General features: G+C 47.9%; 1 protein-coding gene across 7 annotated transcripts in view; it reads left to right on the top strand.

The window, feature by feature from the left end:
* LOC146173213 (ras guanyl-releasing protein 3-like) overlaps window positions 1–13,990 on the top strand; it is a 91,203-nt gene that overhangs the window by 56,652 nt on the left and 20,561 nt on the right. For all 7 annotated transcript variants that reach the window (XM_084584492.1, XM_084584489.1, XM_084584487.1 and 4 more), the window contains exons 3-10: window positions 3,358–3,598; window positions 4,734–4,842; window positions 7,468–7,581; window positions 8,079–8,364; window positions 8,852–9,025; window positions 11,000–11,214; window positions 12,223–12,397; window positions 12,920–12,994. In XM_084584492.1, coding sequence (XP_084440618.1) covers window positions 3,454–3,598; window positions 4,734–4,842; window positions 7,468–7,581; window positions 8,079–8,364; window positions 8,852–9,025; window positions 11,000–11,214; window positions 12,223–12,397; window positions 12,920–12,994 — 1,293 coding nt within the window. In that variant the 5' untranslated portion in view covers window positions 3,358–3,453. The remainder of the gene's footprint in view (window positions 1–3,357; window positions 3,599–4,733; window positions 4,843–7,467; window positions 7,582–8,078; window positions 8,365–8,851; window positions 9,026–10,999; window positions 11,215–12,222; window positions 12,398–12,919; window positions 12,995–13,990) is intronic.

Here is a 13,990-nt window from a genome sequence, read left to right as displayed (position 1 = left end):
ACATTGTCATAAAATATCGTACATTATTTATAATAATGTACAAGAAACTATGAGACCTTATGCAATTATATGCGACTTGTATATGATTTGTTATGTGAATTGAGTGAGATTGTGTGATAAAATGTGAGGTTAGTGCCTTATACAATTTTTTCAGTAGGGAAGCACCTGACTCATTGGGTGAACTCTAGATCCACATCCCGTAAAACCGTGTACTAGCCCCCCCCCCCCCCCTCCCCCCCCCCCCTTCACTTTATCAAGGTGCAGAGGCGTGGGTGCTGCTTTTATATATCCGCCCTACCAGCTGCACCAGTTTTGATACCGATAGATAAAAAAAGAAGAAACTGTACTGCACTCTGACAGGTGTTTACAAAAGGGGAAGGCAAACAATCACACGTGCTGCTTTACTGAGGTCCGTAAGGCTGTTCAATGCACCGGCTACATGCGGCGAACTTCCTGCCGTGCCTATTGTAACGTCCTCTACTCGCGATTTCTGATATTTCGACTCATGAACGCGATTCTGACCCCGTCATCGACTGAAACCGGTGCGTGTTTAATCATCGGGTGCTCTCTGATAAAAAGATATGGTAGTCCTATCGAGCTGTACCTAGTTTCAGAAGCAATTTGCAAGGAGCTTGTGTAAGAATTGGTTTAGAGCACAACCATGTTACACGTGTCATCCTGTACGCCACTGGTCGGCCTCACTTTTCGTATTGCTGCAAACGGCTTGCTGTGTTCAATGGCTCATATGGAAACTGATGCTATCATGCACCAGCTTGTTGCACGTAATATACCAGGGTACAATAAAAAGATGATCTCTTGCATTCTTCATCCTCGAAGTAACCTCGGGTGTGGTTATCATTTTCTGGTGCTGGCTTTGCTACTTTCTGGTGCTGCTGCGCTTTGTTCATAACCTATACGCGTTCGGCGCATATAAGATAACTTTATATACTATAAGATACCTGTATATACCTGACGGATGCGTGCACGTTCGGCGGTCTGGATGGCGGTGCGGAGCAACGCTTTCAGATTAGTTAAAAAGTTGTATTCAGTTCAGTTCAGTCGTTCAGTCGTGTCAGACTCTTCGTGACCCTATGGACCATGTCACGCCACGCTTTCCGGTCTCTCACTATCTTTCTAACATCACATAACTTCATCTGCAGTGCCTCGAGGATGCCATCTAACCATCGCGTTCGCTGCCTCCCCCTTCTCCGGCGACCCTCAACCTTTCCCAACATCAAATCTTTCTCCAGTGACTCCTCTCTTCTCATCAGATGACCAAAGTAACTGAGCTTTAACTTTAGAATTTGACCCTCCAATGGGCAGTCAGGGTTTATGGTCGACAATATCGACTGATTTGATCATCTGGCAGTCCAAGGAACTCTCAAGAGTCTTCGCCAGCACCACAATTCAAACGCGTCAATTCTTCGGCGGTCAGCCTTTTTCACAGTCCAACTCTCGCATCCCTACATCACAACTGGAAAGACCATAGCACGAGTTATACGGATCTTGGTTGGCAGACTAATGTCTCTGCTCTTTACTAGGCGGTCAAGGCTAACCATTGCTCTCCTTCACAGAAGCAGGCGTCTCCTAGTTTCATAGCTGCAGTCTTCTTCCGAGGTAATCTTGAAGCCCAAGAAGAGAACATCTGTCACAGCTTCCACTTCTCGTCCCTTGATGCTCCAGGACTTGATAGGGCAAGACGCCATGATCTTTGTCTTTTTAATGTTTTAATATAGATGCCCGTTTTTCACACTGCCCACTTTCAAAGGCACACTTGTCGATTCTGCGGCGTCGGCTTAACATAGAGGGATGTGAAGAGGAACTGGAAGGAGGAGCGGGAGCGAAGCAGCTGCGCCGCTCCAAAACAATTGATCGGCATGCTGTGACGTCAAGCATGACTTTACCGCGATGAGCCGCGCTGATTGGTTAGAAAAGAGCGAGGCGGACAGTAATAATCAACGATATTATACATTCACCTCCCAGGGAAAGGATATCTCCGAATCTGGCATTACAAAGTGGGGATCGTCCTGTGAGCTCCCGTTTTGTTTTCAAGAGTGGCTTGCGGAGTTTGTGTAGTCCTTTCGGTGTTAGTGCTCGTAGTTGTTGTCCCCTCTGCGAGCAGACATGACTCGGCGGCTCGTGCGGGGGGGACTTAGGAAGCCCAATTCAGTGTTAGGCTTAGCCCCTATAGCTATGCGTAAATGTTTGTGGGTGCCACAAACCCCTGCCTTTACGGTCAACAGAGGCGCGGGATCCCGTTAACGGTTACCCGCTGTACCTCTATAAGATTTGAGAACACAGTTAAAAGTTAGGCCTGTCAAGCCGTGAAGTACGTGGGTCGGTGGGTGATTGAGGAATAAGTTCAAGAAAGTCACTTTTTGTTTACAAACAATGGGATATTTACAGATAGTAATACAAATTACACTGCATATAATCGAACACAAAAAAAAGAACACTGCGGTACGAAAGTGATAAAAGATGACTCGGTAAATGACAACAGGAAAAAGCCGATAGTGAACATAAAACAAGACTATAAAGATAACAAAGTAAGCATTCCAGATATAGTAAGTAGGGGCAAGAGTTACACAGAAAACACAGCGAAAAATAATAAGCCAGGTCAAGGTTTAAACAAAGGCCAATACAGTATTCAATTAACCGACAGGATGAGGCGTCGTAGTCGGCCGTATTAGGCGAGGAAGAAACGAGTTGGATCGCGGGCTTGGTGGAAATAAATAAGTTTCCCAGAGTGAGCGGCCGCGAGAGTTGCTCGAGAGACTACATCTCCTCAGAGCGCATTGCCGCGGGCGGGCTGCGGTCTGCCTTTTTATATATATATACTCTCGGCTGGTTGCGCTGCGGTCCTTCGTCAAGAACGCGCACTGGCCGGCCGCTGCCGCGGAGATAGATGTCGAAGCATGCTCGGAGGAGTAGGGAGATCCCGTAATTCCCGCTCTATATGTGAGGCAGCTTGTGACAGTGAGACCACATTAGAGTTGCACTTCGCAGTCTGAATACACATTTGCCTTAATTGCACGCTCCTACACCTAATTCAGATTATTAGGCTTAGGTAAGCCTAATCAGCCGAGATAAGCCTGTTTAGCACTAAAATACTTCTAGCTTTCGCTCATAGTAGTGCCGCTTAGCTGAAATAGAACGAAAGGTTGAGCTAGTTTGTGCAGCATTCTTATAAACACAACGCAACGAACGAATGAGTCGACGGGAAACGTTCTTTTCGCGTCTCTATATGCTTGTCCGTTGCGGAGTGTTTATAAGACTGGCTTTTAGGTATGGTTGTCATATTTGTTTCGTTTTGTAGAACAGCTTACTGAGTATGTGTGTGGTCCTTGCGGGACGCAGCGCTCGGAGTCGGCGTGCTGCCAGAGCTGCTGTCCCCCTTCCGAGGAGTCCTGACCCGGCAGCCGGTGCAGCAGCGGTGATGGTGGGCCTCGGGTGATGGGACCCCAGGGCTCGATGGGCTCCAGCGGCGGAGCAGCCCGCGACGGCCTCGTCTGGGACACCGAGAACCCCGCCGTACCGGGGTTCTCGCTCCGAGCCGCCTCCCTGGACGCCGCGCTCCGCTTCCTCATCGACTGCTTCTGTAAGGCTCGGAGCTTCTCTCCTTCCGACCTCTTCAGGCCTTTCAGGGCGCGCTGTTGCGTACATATGCAAGAGGCACAGAGGACAGCTCCTAGATGCCGTGACGAGGCCCAGCATGATCACGCGTATTAAACCAGAAAGTTTCGTACGCAAGCTCGTCTTAAAGCGCAGTGGCGAAGAACTGTATTGGCGGTGCATGGGGAAAAGGTCGACTCTCAAACATTTCGTTCTCTGCATATTTTTGCCTTTGTCACGCAGCTTCTGTTTCGCATGCTTTTCGATCTAAATTTGTTGCGCTACACTTGTCATGCAGAACTTTTCAATGTCTTCAGAAGCCCTTACGCCAGCTTCCAAGGCGCGGTTCGCGAAATATGGGATCGCTGGCTGTACACGCTATGGTTTGTAAATAAACATTAGGGTTATGAAATCTAGCTGCGATAAAGGCATGCCTCTTATGCGTTAGAAAGTTTAGGGTGCCTGAAAGAAAGGTTTGGTTTGGTTTGTGGGGTTTAACGTCCCAAAGCAACTCAGGCTATGAGAGACGCAATAGTGGAGAACTCCGGTAATTTCGACCACCTATGGTTCTTTAACGTGCACTGACATCTCACAGCACACGGGCGCCTTGCTTTTCGCCTCCATCAAAAAACGGCCGCCGAGGCCGAGATTTGATCCCGTATCCTTGGGAACAGTAGTCGAGCGCCGTATACCACTGCGCCACCCCGGCGGGGTGCCTGAAAGAAAGGAGGAAAATTGTCGGGAGGCGGCTATATATATATGGACACGTAAGGAACGCTACCTGCTTCGTGCTGGACGTTTTTTGGAAGACAAGGGAAAGAGTGAAGAATGCTTTGTCGAACGTGATCCGGTAAAAAAAAAAAAAGAACGACGATCGATGGCGGTCATTGTACATTCTGCCAACAGTGAAGTTGTGGAGCACGATGTAGTTTGATGTATGATAGAGTGCGGTATATATGTGCACCTGTAAGGTTTTAAAGAGTCACCGATGTAATGCAATATTGAGCAGCTGTAGCAGCCGTACACGCGTTGCATTGAAGGTTACCGTAATTTTGTGGTGTCATTAACGGCGAAGCGTATTTCTTTATTTTCTTTCTCCCCCTCCCCACGTGCGTTCGCAGTGCCCATCGGCGGTCTGGAGGATGACGAGAACCGCTTCCCCTACATATTTCTTCTCATGCACCAGTGGTTCATCAAATCTGAGAAGCTGGCCCGCTGCCTTGTTGACCAGTATCCTTTTCTCTTTTGTGTGTGTGTGTGTGTGTGTGTGTGTGTGTGTGCGCGCAAAAAATTGCCGTTGGCGCAAGCATTCTGCTGCGATCATGTTGTTTATTGAAGGTAGGAGAGGAACAAAGCCGTCATTTCATGTGGCCCTGTTTTTGTCAAGCGGCCAGTTTTCCTACCAGTTACCTACATATCACGGTAGATGGCGGCTTGGGAGGAGGCAGGATAGACAGGATGCCTTCACACGTGTAAGGCAGCTGCTAAAGCTATGGTTGCTCATGATTGGAAACTAGAAGTGAAGATAAGGATCTGGGGATGCTTAAGACTCACATTTAAGGGCGGGACGTTATAGCAGTAATGGTTCTTGCCCGCAGATCCTTGTTCACGTGTATGCATTTTGTAGCCATTTAATCACTAATCCTTTAATTTGCACTCCTACTATCTCGCTTGTATTTATGAGCATACAGTAAGTTGGCCAGTTGCGCGCAGAAGTGTACTTGAAATATGCGCGTTCGAATTTCCGCTTTCACCAAGTCGTGCGGACGTGACGTAGCAGGTTTTACTCATCGCTGAAGAGACCTGGAAGGTTCCGCCATGTCACGTGGTCTCTTGACGTCCCCAAACCCGCCGACCAATTAGAAACCTAGTCTCGTCCCCTGACAACTAACATCAGCTAAACACCATATGCTCCTGATTTTTCGCTTACAACGCTGAATTTTCTGTTCAGCGGCTAGCGCGTTAAAATTTAGCTTCCCGAAAGGTTCCTGAAAGCAATCATAGGGTGGAACATTACCGGTTCGTGACTAGTTTACTAACCCGAGAGAGTTGATTCTGGCTCAGAACTTGTGTAGAGTCCTTCCTCGTGTATATATTGGACTATGGATTACTGCCCACCCCCATCCCCCATGATGGCGATGACTGTAACATGCAAGATTATTTTTTTTACAACATGAACGAATGAACGTGTCAAAGTCTGACATCACTATAACGGTGTCCTAAGTAAGCTACAGTTACTTTTTTTTTTCTTCTGAAAAAGCGTCATCGAGATACCTGGGAACCAGACTTAGCCGCATTGGAAAGCAGTTTAGATAAAAGATCAAGAGATTTATGTCTGATAATAGAGTGTGCGGCATTTTATCAACTATTTCTTTTTGCTGAGTTCATGATTCGTGTCTGCAGTTTTCTTGGCACTGCCTGCGGTGGGCAAGACAGACAGACCGTTGTCTGTAGAAGGGTCTGGGTTTGGGCTAGTGGGTAATCTGAGTTTCCACAGCACACAACACATGAGGTACACAACAGGCACGCTAACTTAAGAGAGGAATTTAGCGCTAGCGTAGTGTCTCTTCTGTGTTGCGCGATATGGAACCTCATGTCGTCAGTGCTTGCGATGAGCCTATTAGAGGCGAAGAAAGACAGGCGACTGTTGAATTCCGAACCACGGCGGGTAACGTTTGTTTAAGTCCACACAAAGGATGGCTTTAGAGTTTGTACACAGTGATCGGCAGGTTCATGGGATTCATTATTTGAAAAACGTGAGGCAGACACTGGAGGCGGTAGAATAGGTTGAACAAAAAAAAAATTGCTGATGATTACGTTACTTCCTGATGCGAAATTTGAGCGCAGCTCATCAGCTGTTTCACCTTTTCGATAGATTGAGGCAAATATTTCGAGCAAGCCCAATCGAAAAAAACTACAGAACCGTGTCAAAAATACGACAAAATATTTTGTACTTCTGTGGTAAACGTCAAATATTTCTGTTCGGTAGTATTTTCTGTAGTTTTGTAGTGCTTCTGTAGTATATTTCTGTTGTTCGTAGTTTTGTAGCAGTTTTTTGTAATAACTACAGAAATTTCTGATGTTACTACAGAACATTCTGTTGTCACAACAGGCTTCCCGTCAAAAACCGCACAAAACTTTTGTCGCAACAACAGAAAATCTTCTGTAGTTTTTTCTGACTGGGAGTCATTTACGTACAATTACAGACAACGTTTTTTTTTCACACATATTCCTTCAAGAAACACTCCACTAACCGATTTTGTCTGTTATGAAGGAAGCTTCGTGATCGGAGAAATGAAGAGAGCAATTAAATTATCGGGAGGTGGCGGGAGGCAGCGCGTGGGCCCATAAGAACGTTGCGCGGCGGAGAGCAGCGACTGACTGATGCAACTGACGCCGCTATCGAGTCAAGTTAACTGACTCTGCATTTCGGCTTGGGATGCACGCATCATGATCCGCCGATAGCGAGTCGATGCTTCGGCAACCGGAGAACACCGTTGCCGCCGCGCAGGAAAAGGGAGGGAGGGTACATGCATCGGCGAACGGTGGCGGCAGGAGCGCGTGCAGCAATCGGAGAATACGCGTGGTCGCTGCCACGGAGGAAGAGGGGGGGAAGGAGCGCGCGCTGCCCCGGCTGTGGAGCTGGGTACGAGGGACAACGCCGAAGGCGATGGCGACGACTACGCGAAACTCAAGAACGGGTGCCAAAGGGCTTTTTTGTCCTGTATGCTCCTGTGGTGGTCTTTCCGCGCAGCCTATTTCTCGTTCGTCATCAACAAACCTGCCTTACAATATGTCATGTGCTGTAGTTCTTTCAGCATCGTCCATGGATTAGTTCCTTAACACCTGACACAGATACGTGACCAGCAATACTCAGCATAGATGTCTGCTGCCATGCGTTCACACTTTGCAGCACTCAACTCACTGTCCCATTTACAAGCACAAGGCGCAAGTATGCCAGGTGTTCAGGTGAGCGGCTGCCTGCATTTCTTTCGGTCTTACGTTGCGCCTCTTGAGCCGTAGCACATTCTATAACTATTCTGCCATTTACCTCTGATGAGTCAAATCTTGTTGGCTAACCGTAGAGTATGTTATGGGAATAGGGTCTGCTGTAAAATGGGCATCACAACAATAAAAGAAATACATGCCACACACAGAACGCTAACTGCCTGCTCTTGATGAACATCATAAGATACGCATATGACAGTGATCGCCAGTTACGTATAGTTAGTAGTTGGCTTTTTGCTTTTATGTGCGTATTATGGTAGCTGCCATCCTGTGCGTGCCCTATGTGATGTCTTATCAGGTGCGAGAAGTTGGTGCTGTTAATGTCGCATGTATGCAGTGTATGGCATCCATGAGCTGTCGGTAGTTGGCGCTTTGTACGTAACATGTGTGTGTCCTTTTGAACAGAAGCACGTGACATGTCGGTGTAGTTTCACTCTATATACTACTATGCTGTGCAGATACTGGATGCACAAGTTTCCCCAGCACCTGGAGGCCGAGGGCGTGGTCGCGCGGTTGGCGTCGCTGCAGGCACGCCTGCGCCAGGAGGGCCATACGGTGCTCGCCGACTTGGTCGACATGAACCGCAGGCCCTCTCCCCGGGGCGAGTGGGCGCGCGGAGTCTCGGTGCGCCTGCCCCTGGCCAAACACACGCGCAAGGTGTCGCTCGTCTTCGACCACCTCGAGCCGCGAGAGCTGGCCGACCACCTCACTTACCTCGAGCACAAGGTCATGAAGCGCATCACCGTGAGTGCAACTCTAATCGGTTGGCGCGTTTAGAGCTCCCCTTGGATCGACGTTCTAATCGCCGAGTTCTAATATTTGCCACATGATTGAGAGTGTGCATCTTTTCTTGTTGGGCTGTTTGGTACATGCCCGCGGAATGGGTCTGCGCTTACGGGGCGATAGAGATGTTGACAACGCAAACGACCATGTCCTCTCCGCTGTCGTGTCGCATACAAGACGGACCTATTTTAGATCCAGCACGTCTCCGATGTCATTATTGGCCGTATATGACGCTAAAGAAGCGTGCTGTTGTGAGGGTTGGCTGTATACATGCGATGTTGTCTTGACGTGTGCACTGGTGCGGCTTACGCTCGGTTATGATACACCGTAGCATTTAGGATCAGTTGAGTGTGGGCGCTTGTTGATTTTTTTTCATGTTACATGGCTTCCTTATATCGCACTACTTGTTTCGAAACTGACGTATCGCATTCTGTACCCTTTTTTGCAGTTCCTGGACTTCAAGCAGTACGCGGAGCAAGGCACCCTGGCCGACAACCCTCGGCTGGAGCGTTCCATATCGCAGTTCAACGGCCTCTCCCAGTGGACTCAATGCATGGTGCTCTCGCGATCCACTCCACAGCAGCGAGCTGACGTCGTCACCAAGTTTGTCGACGTCGCTAAGGTACGCACTCGGGGCGGTCATGGACACGGATGTTTCCTTGCTTTGATTCCCATACCTTGTGCCGGGCCTGCATTTTGGAATGAGAGCTGTTGTCGGGAGACCGCTTCGAGCCGCCAGATGGCAGAAGCTTGTTTTTTTTTTTTATTTTTTGGCACTCGACGGCCTAGGACGTCATTACTGGGAGGAGGTGAGTAGGGAGTAGCATGAATAGTCGCTATATGCAGGCGATAGAAAACGATCACAAAAAGTGAATATTGTAACGCGGTGTAACGGGTGTCACACGAAAGACATCCGGGAAACCATACTTCATCAGGCTAAACGAGCCCGAGAGGGATGGTGTTTTTGCTTATTTTTGTACTAAAGGCATATTTCACTGCTCCCTCCTTTGCAGCATTGCTCGATGCGGTCTGCTTCGCCAGATTCATAGATGGAGAAAGTCTTTAATTGGAAAACAGAGAATTAAGGCTGCAGGTAACTCCGCTGACTTGCTACTCTGTGTGGGGAAAGGCAGAGGTGCTGGAGCTAGTAAAGGCTTAAAAATAATAATAAACATATGTGACTACAAATATCAATAAACGAATGTGACTATGAAATTTGAGGCGGCATGCATAAAAGTGTATGCTAGAAGCAAGAGCAAAGTACTTATTATAAATGACCTGACAAAGCTCGCTACAGTTAAGAGTGCGCATTGATGAGGAACACGAATAAATTAATTAAAGCTTGTCTAGGATACCAGTGCCATTTAAATTACCAAATAAAAAGTTCACTGCGTGTGTGTGCTGCCTATAGAAGGCTAAAAGTCTAATACGTGGTTGAGTGTTAAGTCTACATAAATGAGTGATTCAGCTAGATGTTGATAACGTGCATGTTTCAGTGCATGCGCTAGACGTTCTAAGATAATATATGCTCTACTGTTTTGACTGTGCTGCAGCTGTTCCAGCGCAGACTGTTGTCTTAAATAGGAATTTAATGTATTTTGTGAGTTCAAGATTTAAAATTTCATGCTGAAGGCCTTCTAGGTGGCCAGAAATAGTGATAGGAGGGAGTCTAGATCTGAAATATGGTTCGGTGGAGTGCAGAAATCGGCAATACTGTGGCGGCGAACTCCAGAGTCGGTTTTTTTCGTCTTCTTCGTGAGCTAATGTTTCTACTTTGTAGAATGCCGCAGGCCTCGTGAAGTATATTCGACTAATTCCGCTTCAGATGACTTCTGTGAACGCCTTCATCTGCTTTTTCGTTGGCTAATATTATTACCAGAGCCAGCTGGAATCCACTGAAGTCCTTTAGAGCGGCCTTCATCAATGTCCTGGTAATGTAGGTAACAATCGGAAAAACTGGCTGGTGATTGAGGAGTTGAGAGGAGGAGGGTACAGTATAGTTTGCTACGAGTCTCACAACGTGGAATGGAGCTGCAGCCACTTTAGAGTTCATTCGATCGGGAGGTGGTCGCACTAAGACTTCACTCGACCAACTCGGACACTGTGTTGCGTGATAAGTGGGCCGTCAGTGTGCCTGGTGAGACGTTGTAAGGCACGTCGTTAGGGCGGCGAATGAAAATGAAATGAGTGACGTCGTCTGCTGTAGGGCCATAGTGTAGGCCAACGTTGCGTATGGAATAATTGGAGTTCCGAATTTGTATTCATTAGCAGCAGACAAAAAACATGGACATCATGTTGGGCAAGGTTTACGTTGAGACGTTTCATCAAGCCGTTTATCTAGGTTTGCTACACCCACGGCTCGAGTGCTTCAGGTTACGCACAGCGTTAGTGAAGCCGGCCGTGAAGGCAGCATAGCGATGTCGCGCGCACTACACCAGAGAGGAGGAAAAAGATATTAATGACTGAACAAGATTATATTCACCACCGTCGTAAACAGGCGTCGCTTAGTGTCACGCTACATAGCGGCGAGCGTCTTGTGAGTATTCTACGCAGTGCGAGTGTGCGTCATATCATTTGAGTCGCCGACGGCGCGCAGAACCTGCTGGAGCTGCAGAACTTCAGCTCCCTGATGGCCGTCGTGGGCGGACTCAACCACAGCGCCCTGGCGAGGCTGTCGCAGACCACCACATGTCTGTCTGGAGAAACGCGGCGGACCCTTGCGCAGTTCGCTACACTGCTGTCCTCCGGCGGCAACTTTTGCAACTACCGAAAAGCGCTCGCCGAGGCCCGAGACTTCCGGATACCCATCCTGTGAGAGCACTTCTAATTGGCCGCTATTCGCAGGCTGGCGTAGGTAGAAGGGGTTCAGGCGCTGTAGCGTTCAAAGCGCGGAAGCTGCCTCGTAGCTGTCGTGCACAAAGCCACATTGACTACTTTAATCGCGCGAATTAATGAAGTTGCGCTACTAGCGCCACATAGTGGCGTTTCGTGGCTGCGTTGATGGCGGTGTTGTGTGCGGGCGATGTGAATGTTTTAAAGTGTAAACATGCGGTGAATTTGAGGCGCCCTTCGGTGTACATTATAGCCCTATAAGCATCCAGAACTAAAGCTATTTATTATTTCTTAATATTTTCTGGATTGGCTGGGTGTTCGATTGGTATAGAAAAACGATATAGGGGCAACTGAGAATTGTATCGCCCATTTTTCTGCTGTTATCTGATCCCACCGCGTTGTTCGGGAGATATGGGAGTAGCCTTCGCCCTGCACTGGGTATAGTCAGGCTGGTGGTGAGGATTTCTAGTAATGGGTTACTGGTTACCGTATAAAGCGTTGGCGTCAGCTAGTCATTGAGCTTCGTCGCCACTGTCAGCATTTTCGCGACCGTGTATAGACTGTGTTAGAAGTGGGATAGCGTTACTTGATTGTTTCTTGCTGCTACAATCCTATGTGCAGTTAAAAAAAAAAAACTAGTTCCACTTCGTTCGCACATCGCGGGCGAGAATTGACTAATATTGAGCGCGATAATGTTATCTGATCGAAATCGTAGTTGTTGAGCCGCAGCGCAGGGTTTGGAAGCGGTCTTTTTTTTCCAAGCACTGCATGAAAGATGGCTGGGGCAGAAAGTGCTGTGGCGAGAAATGCTTGTAGCTCGGTGTGTTAGTGAATATTCAGGAAGATGAAGGAGCGCAAAAAAGGCGCGCGGGTGTCCTGTTCCCTTTCTACACCCGTACACCTGTTTACCCTCCTGTGTCTTCCCGTATGCTGTGGCAATCGTTCTCTCCGTTGGTCGTGCGTGACTCGTCACCCGTGCTGTCGCAGAGGCGTGCACATGAAGGACCTGATCTCCGTCCACGTGGCGCTACCGGACGTGGTGGACGGCATGATCAACCTGCGCAAGATGGCGCAGCTTTCGCACATCTTCCAGGAGCTCTGGGAGCTCCAGCACTCGCCGCCGCCCCTGGATGTCAGCATGGACCTCATCAACACGCTCAAGGTAACTGCGCCCTCTACTTAACGACTCTTAATTTGTCCGCCTTTTGTGACGTGGCCGCTGTGCGCATGCGCGCTCTTCTACTCTGCGCCCTCTCTCGGGCTTGAATGAAAACAAACGGCCAGGATGTACTGCGCTTGTTCGGTTCGTGTTGGATACCGATCCAGATGGCTTTACTGCAAGCGCACGTCTCGGCTTTTAACTGTTTTCTGTGAAAGTGTAGTGAGGCTTAAAAGGACAATAAAAAGCCTCTGTATGTGCCACTTTCAAATAACAGGCCCACGTTTTCTCAGTAGAAAAGTTCTCGCGCAGTTATCATCGGGTGCATCACTTCTTCGCCGAGCACTTGTAGTGCGTTGCAGCTTTACGCTTGCGACACTTGCATTGATAACCTAAGCGGAGGCGATGGATTCTCGCATTGTTCTTTTGCTATTCGAGGTGGCGCTGTTGGCGTGCCTAATCGCTCGCTGATGGAAAGAAAAATGCCGGAGTCTTATTGCTGACCTTTTCCCTTGTATCTTCCAGCTCTCTCTCGACACAGCCTATACGGAGGACGAAATATTTGAACTTTCCCTCACCAGAGAGCCCAAGGCACCCATGGTTAGTATCAGATTACCGTTCCAGCTGTTTTTGTGCGTGGCACCTGACATTTTCTCTACAAAAAGTTGTGTATTAGAAGGCGTGGGAGAGTTATAAAAATTTCTGCCGATGCGTGTCTTGATGAAACATTTAGTATAATTCCTACAAGGATTTGCGTCTCAGGAAGATGCTGCTAGGACTTGTTCTTGACCACTTTGATATTTGTTCTGCAGCAAGAAAACTTTCAGTGGTAGTAAACTTCGAATTAAAGAGACGCTGAAACGATATTTGTGGAAATATTCTAGTGCAACTTATCTGTATATGTGGTCTCTATGTGTATTCGAGTCAAAGTAAAGAGCTCTGTGTGTCCCCTGTAATTGACAAAAACATAAAAGTGCTCCTTACAACTGTTTGCCACCGATTAGGGCTACACTTCACCTACATTTCCTGGCTGCCCTGTTCCCGTTGAGGTTAACTGGGCTTTTTTGGGATGGCCTTTCACTGAGTGCGCCCACGTGACTTGGGAGGGACGGGGCGGAGTGAGGCGGCATCGCAACCTGTTTTCTTTATTAAAGCGAAAACCTTTATTGTCTCATGCTGTCGTGTACAAAATCTGTCCCGCATTTGCGGCGGCTCTGATTGGTCGAGGCTGGATGACGTCATAGAGGTCTCGACCAATCACAGCCACCACAGTATGCGCGAATGCGTGCCTTTTAAAGCCATATTCCAATCAACAAGCATTTATAATTAACGACTAATCAATTGGTAATTAATGACTATAAATGACTAATTAGGCAATTCATTAATTAACTAGTTCATTACTAATCAATTAGGTAATCAGTCATTTAACTACTTAAATGCTAATTAATTAATTACTAATTATAGCCAGTTGCATAGCAGAATGCGGTACTCATGCAGGCTTTCGCCTTTCACTACTTTAGTCGCTAAAGCCCCTCGTAACTTTTTTTGTGGCCGCTTGTACACGCTGAGTTCGTGGAGATAGCTTAAAAATGCTTG

The sequence above is a fragment of the Amblyomma maculatum genome, chromosome 11, assembly GCF_055883805.1.
Source record: "Amblyomma maculatum isolate TAMU_Amacu chromosome 11, ASM5588380v1, whole genome shotgun sequence".
Classification (NCBI taxonomy): Eukaryota; Metazoa; Arthropoda; class Arachnida; order Ixodida; family Ixodidae; genus Amblyomma; species Amblyomma maculatum.
Note: the sequence above shows the minus strand (reverse complement) of the source record. Positions and strands in the feature narration are given on the sequence as shown.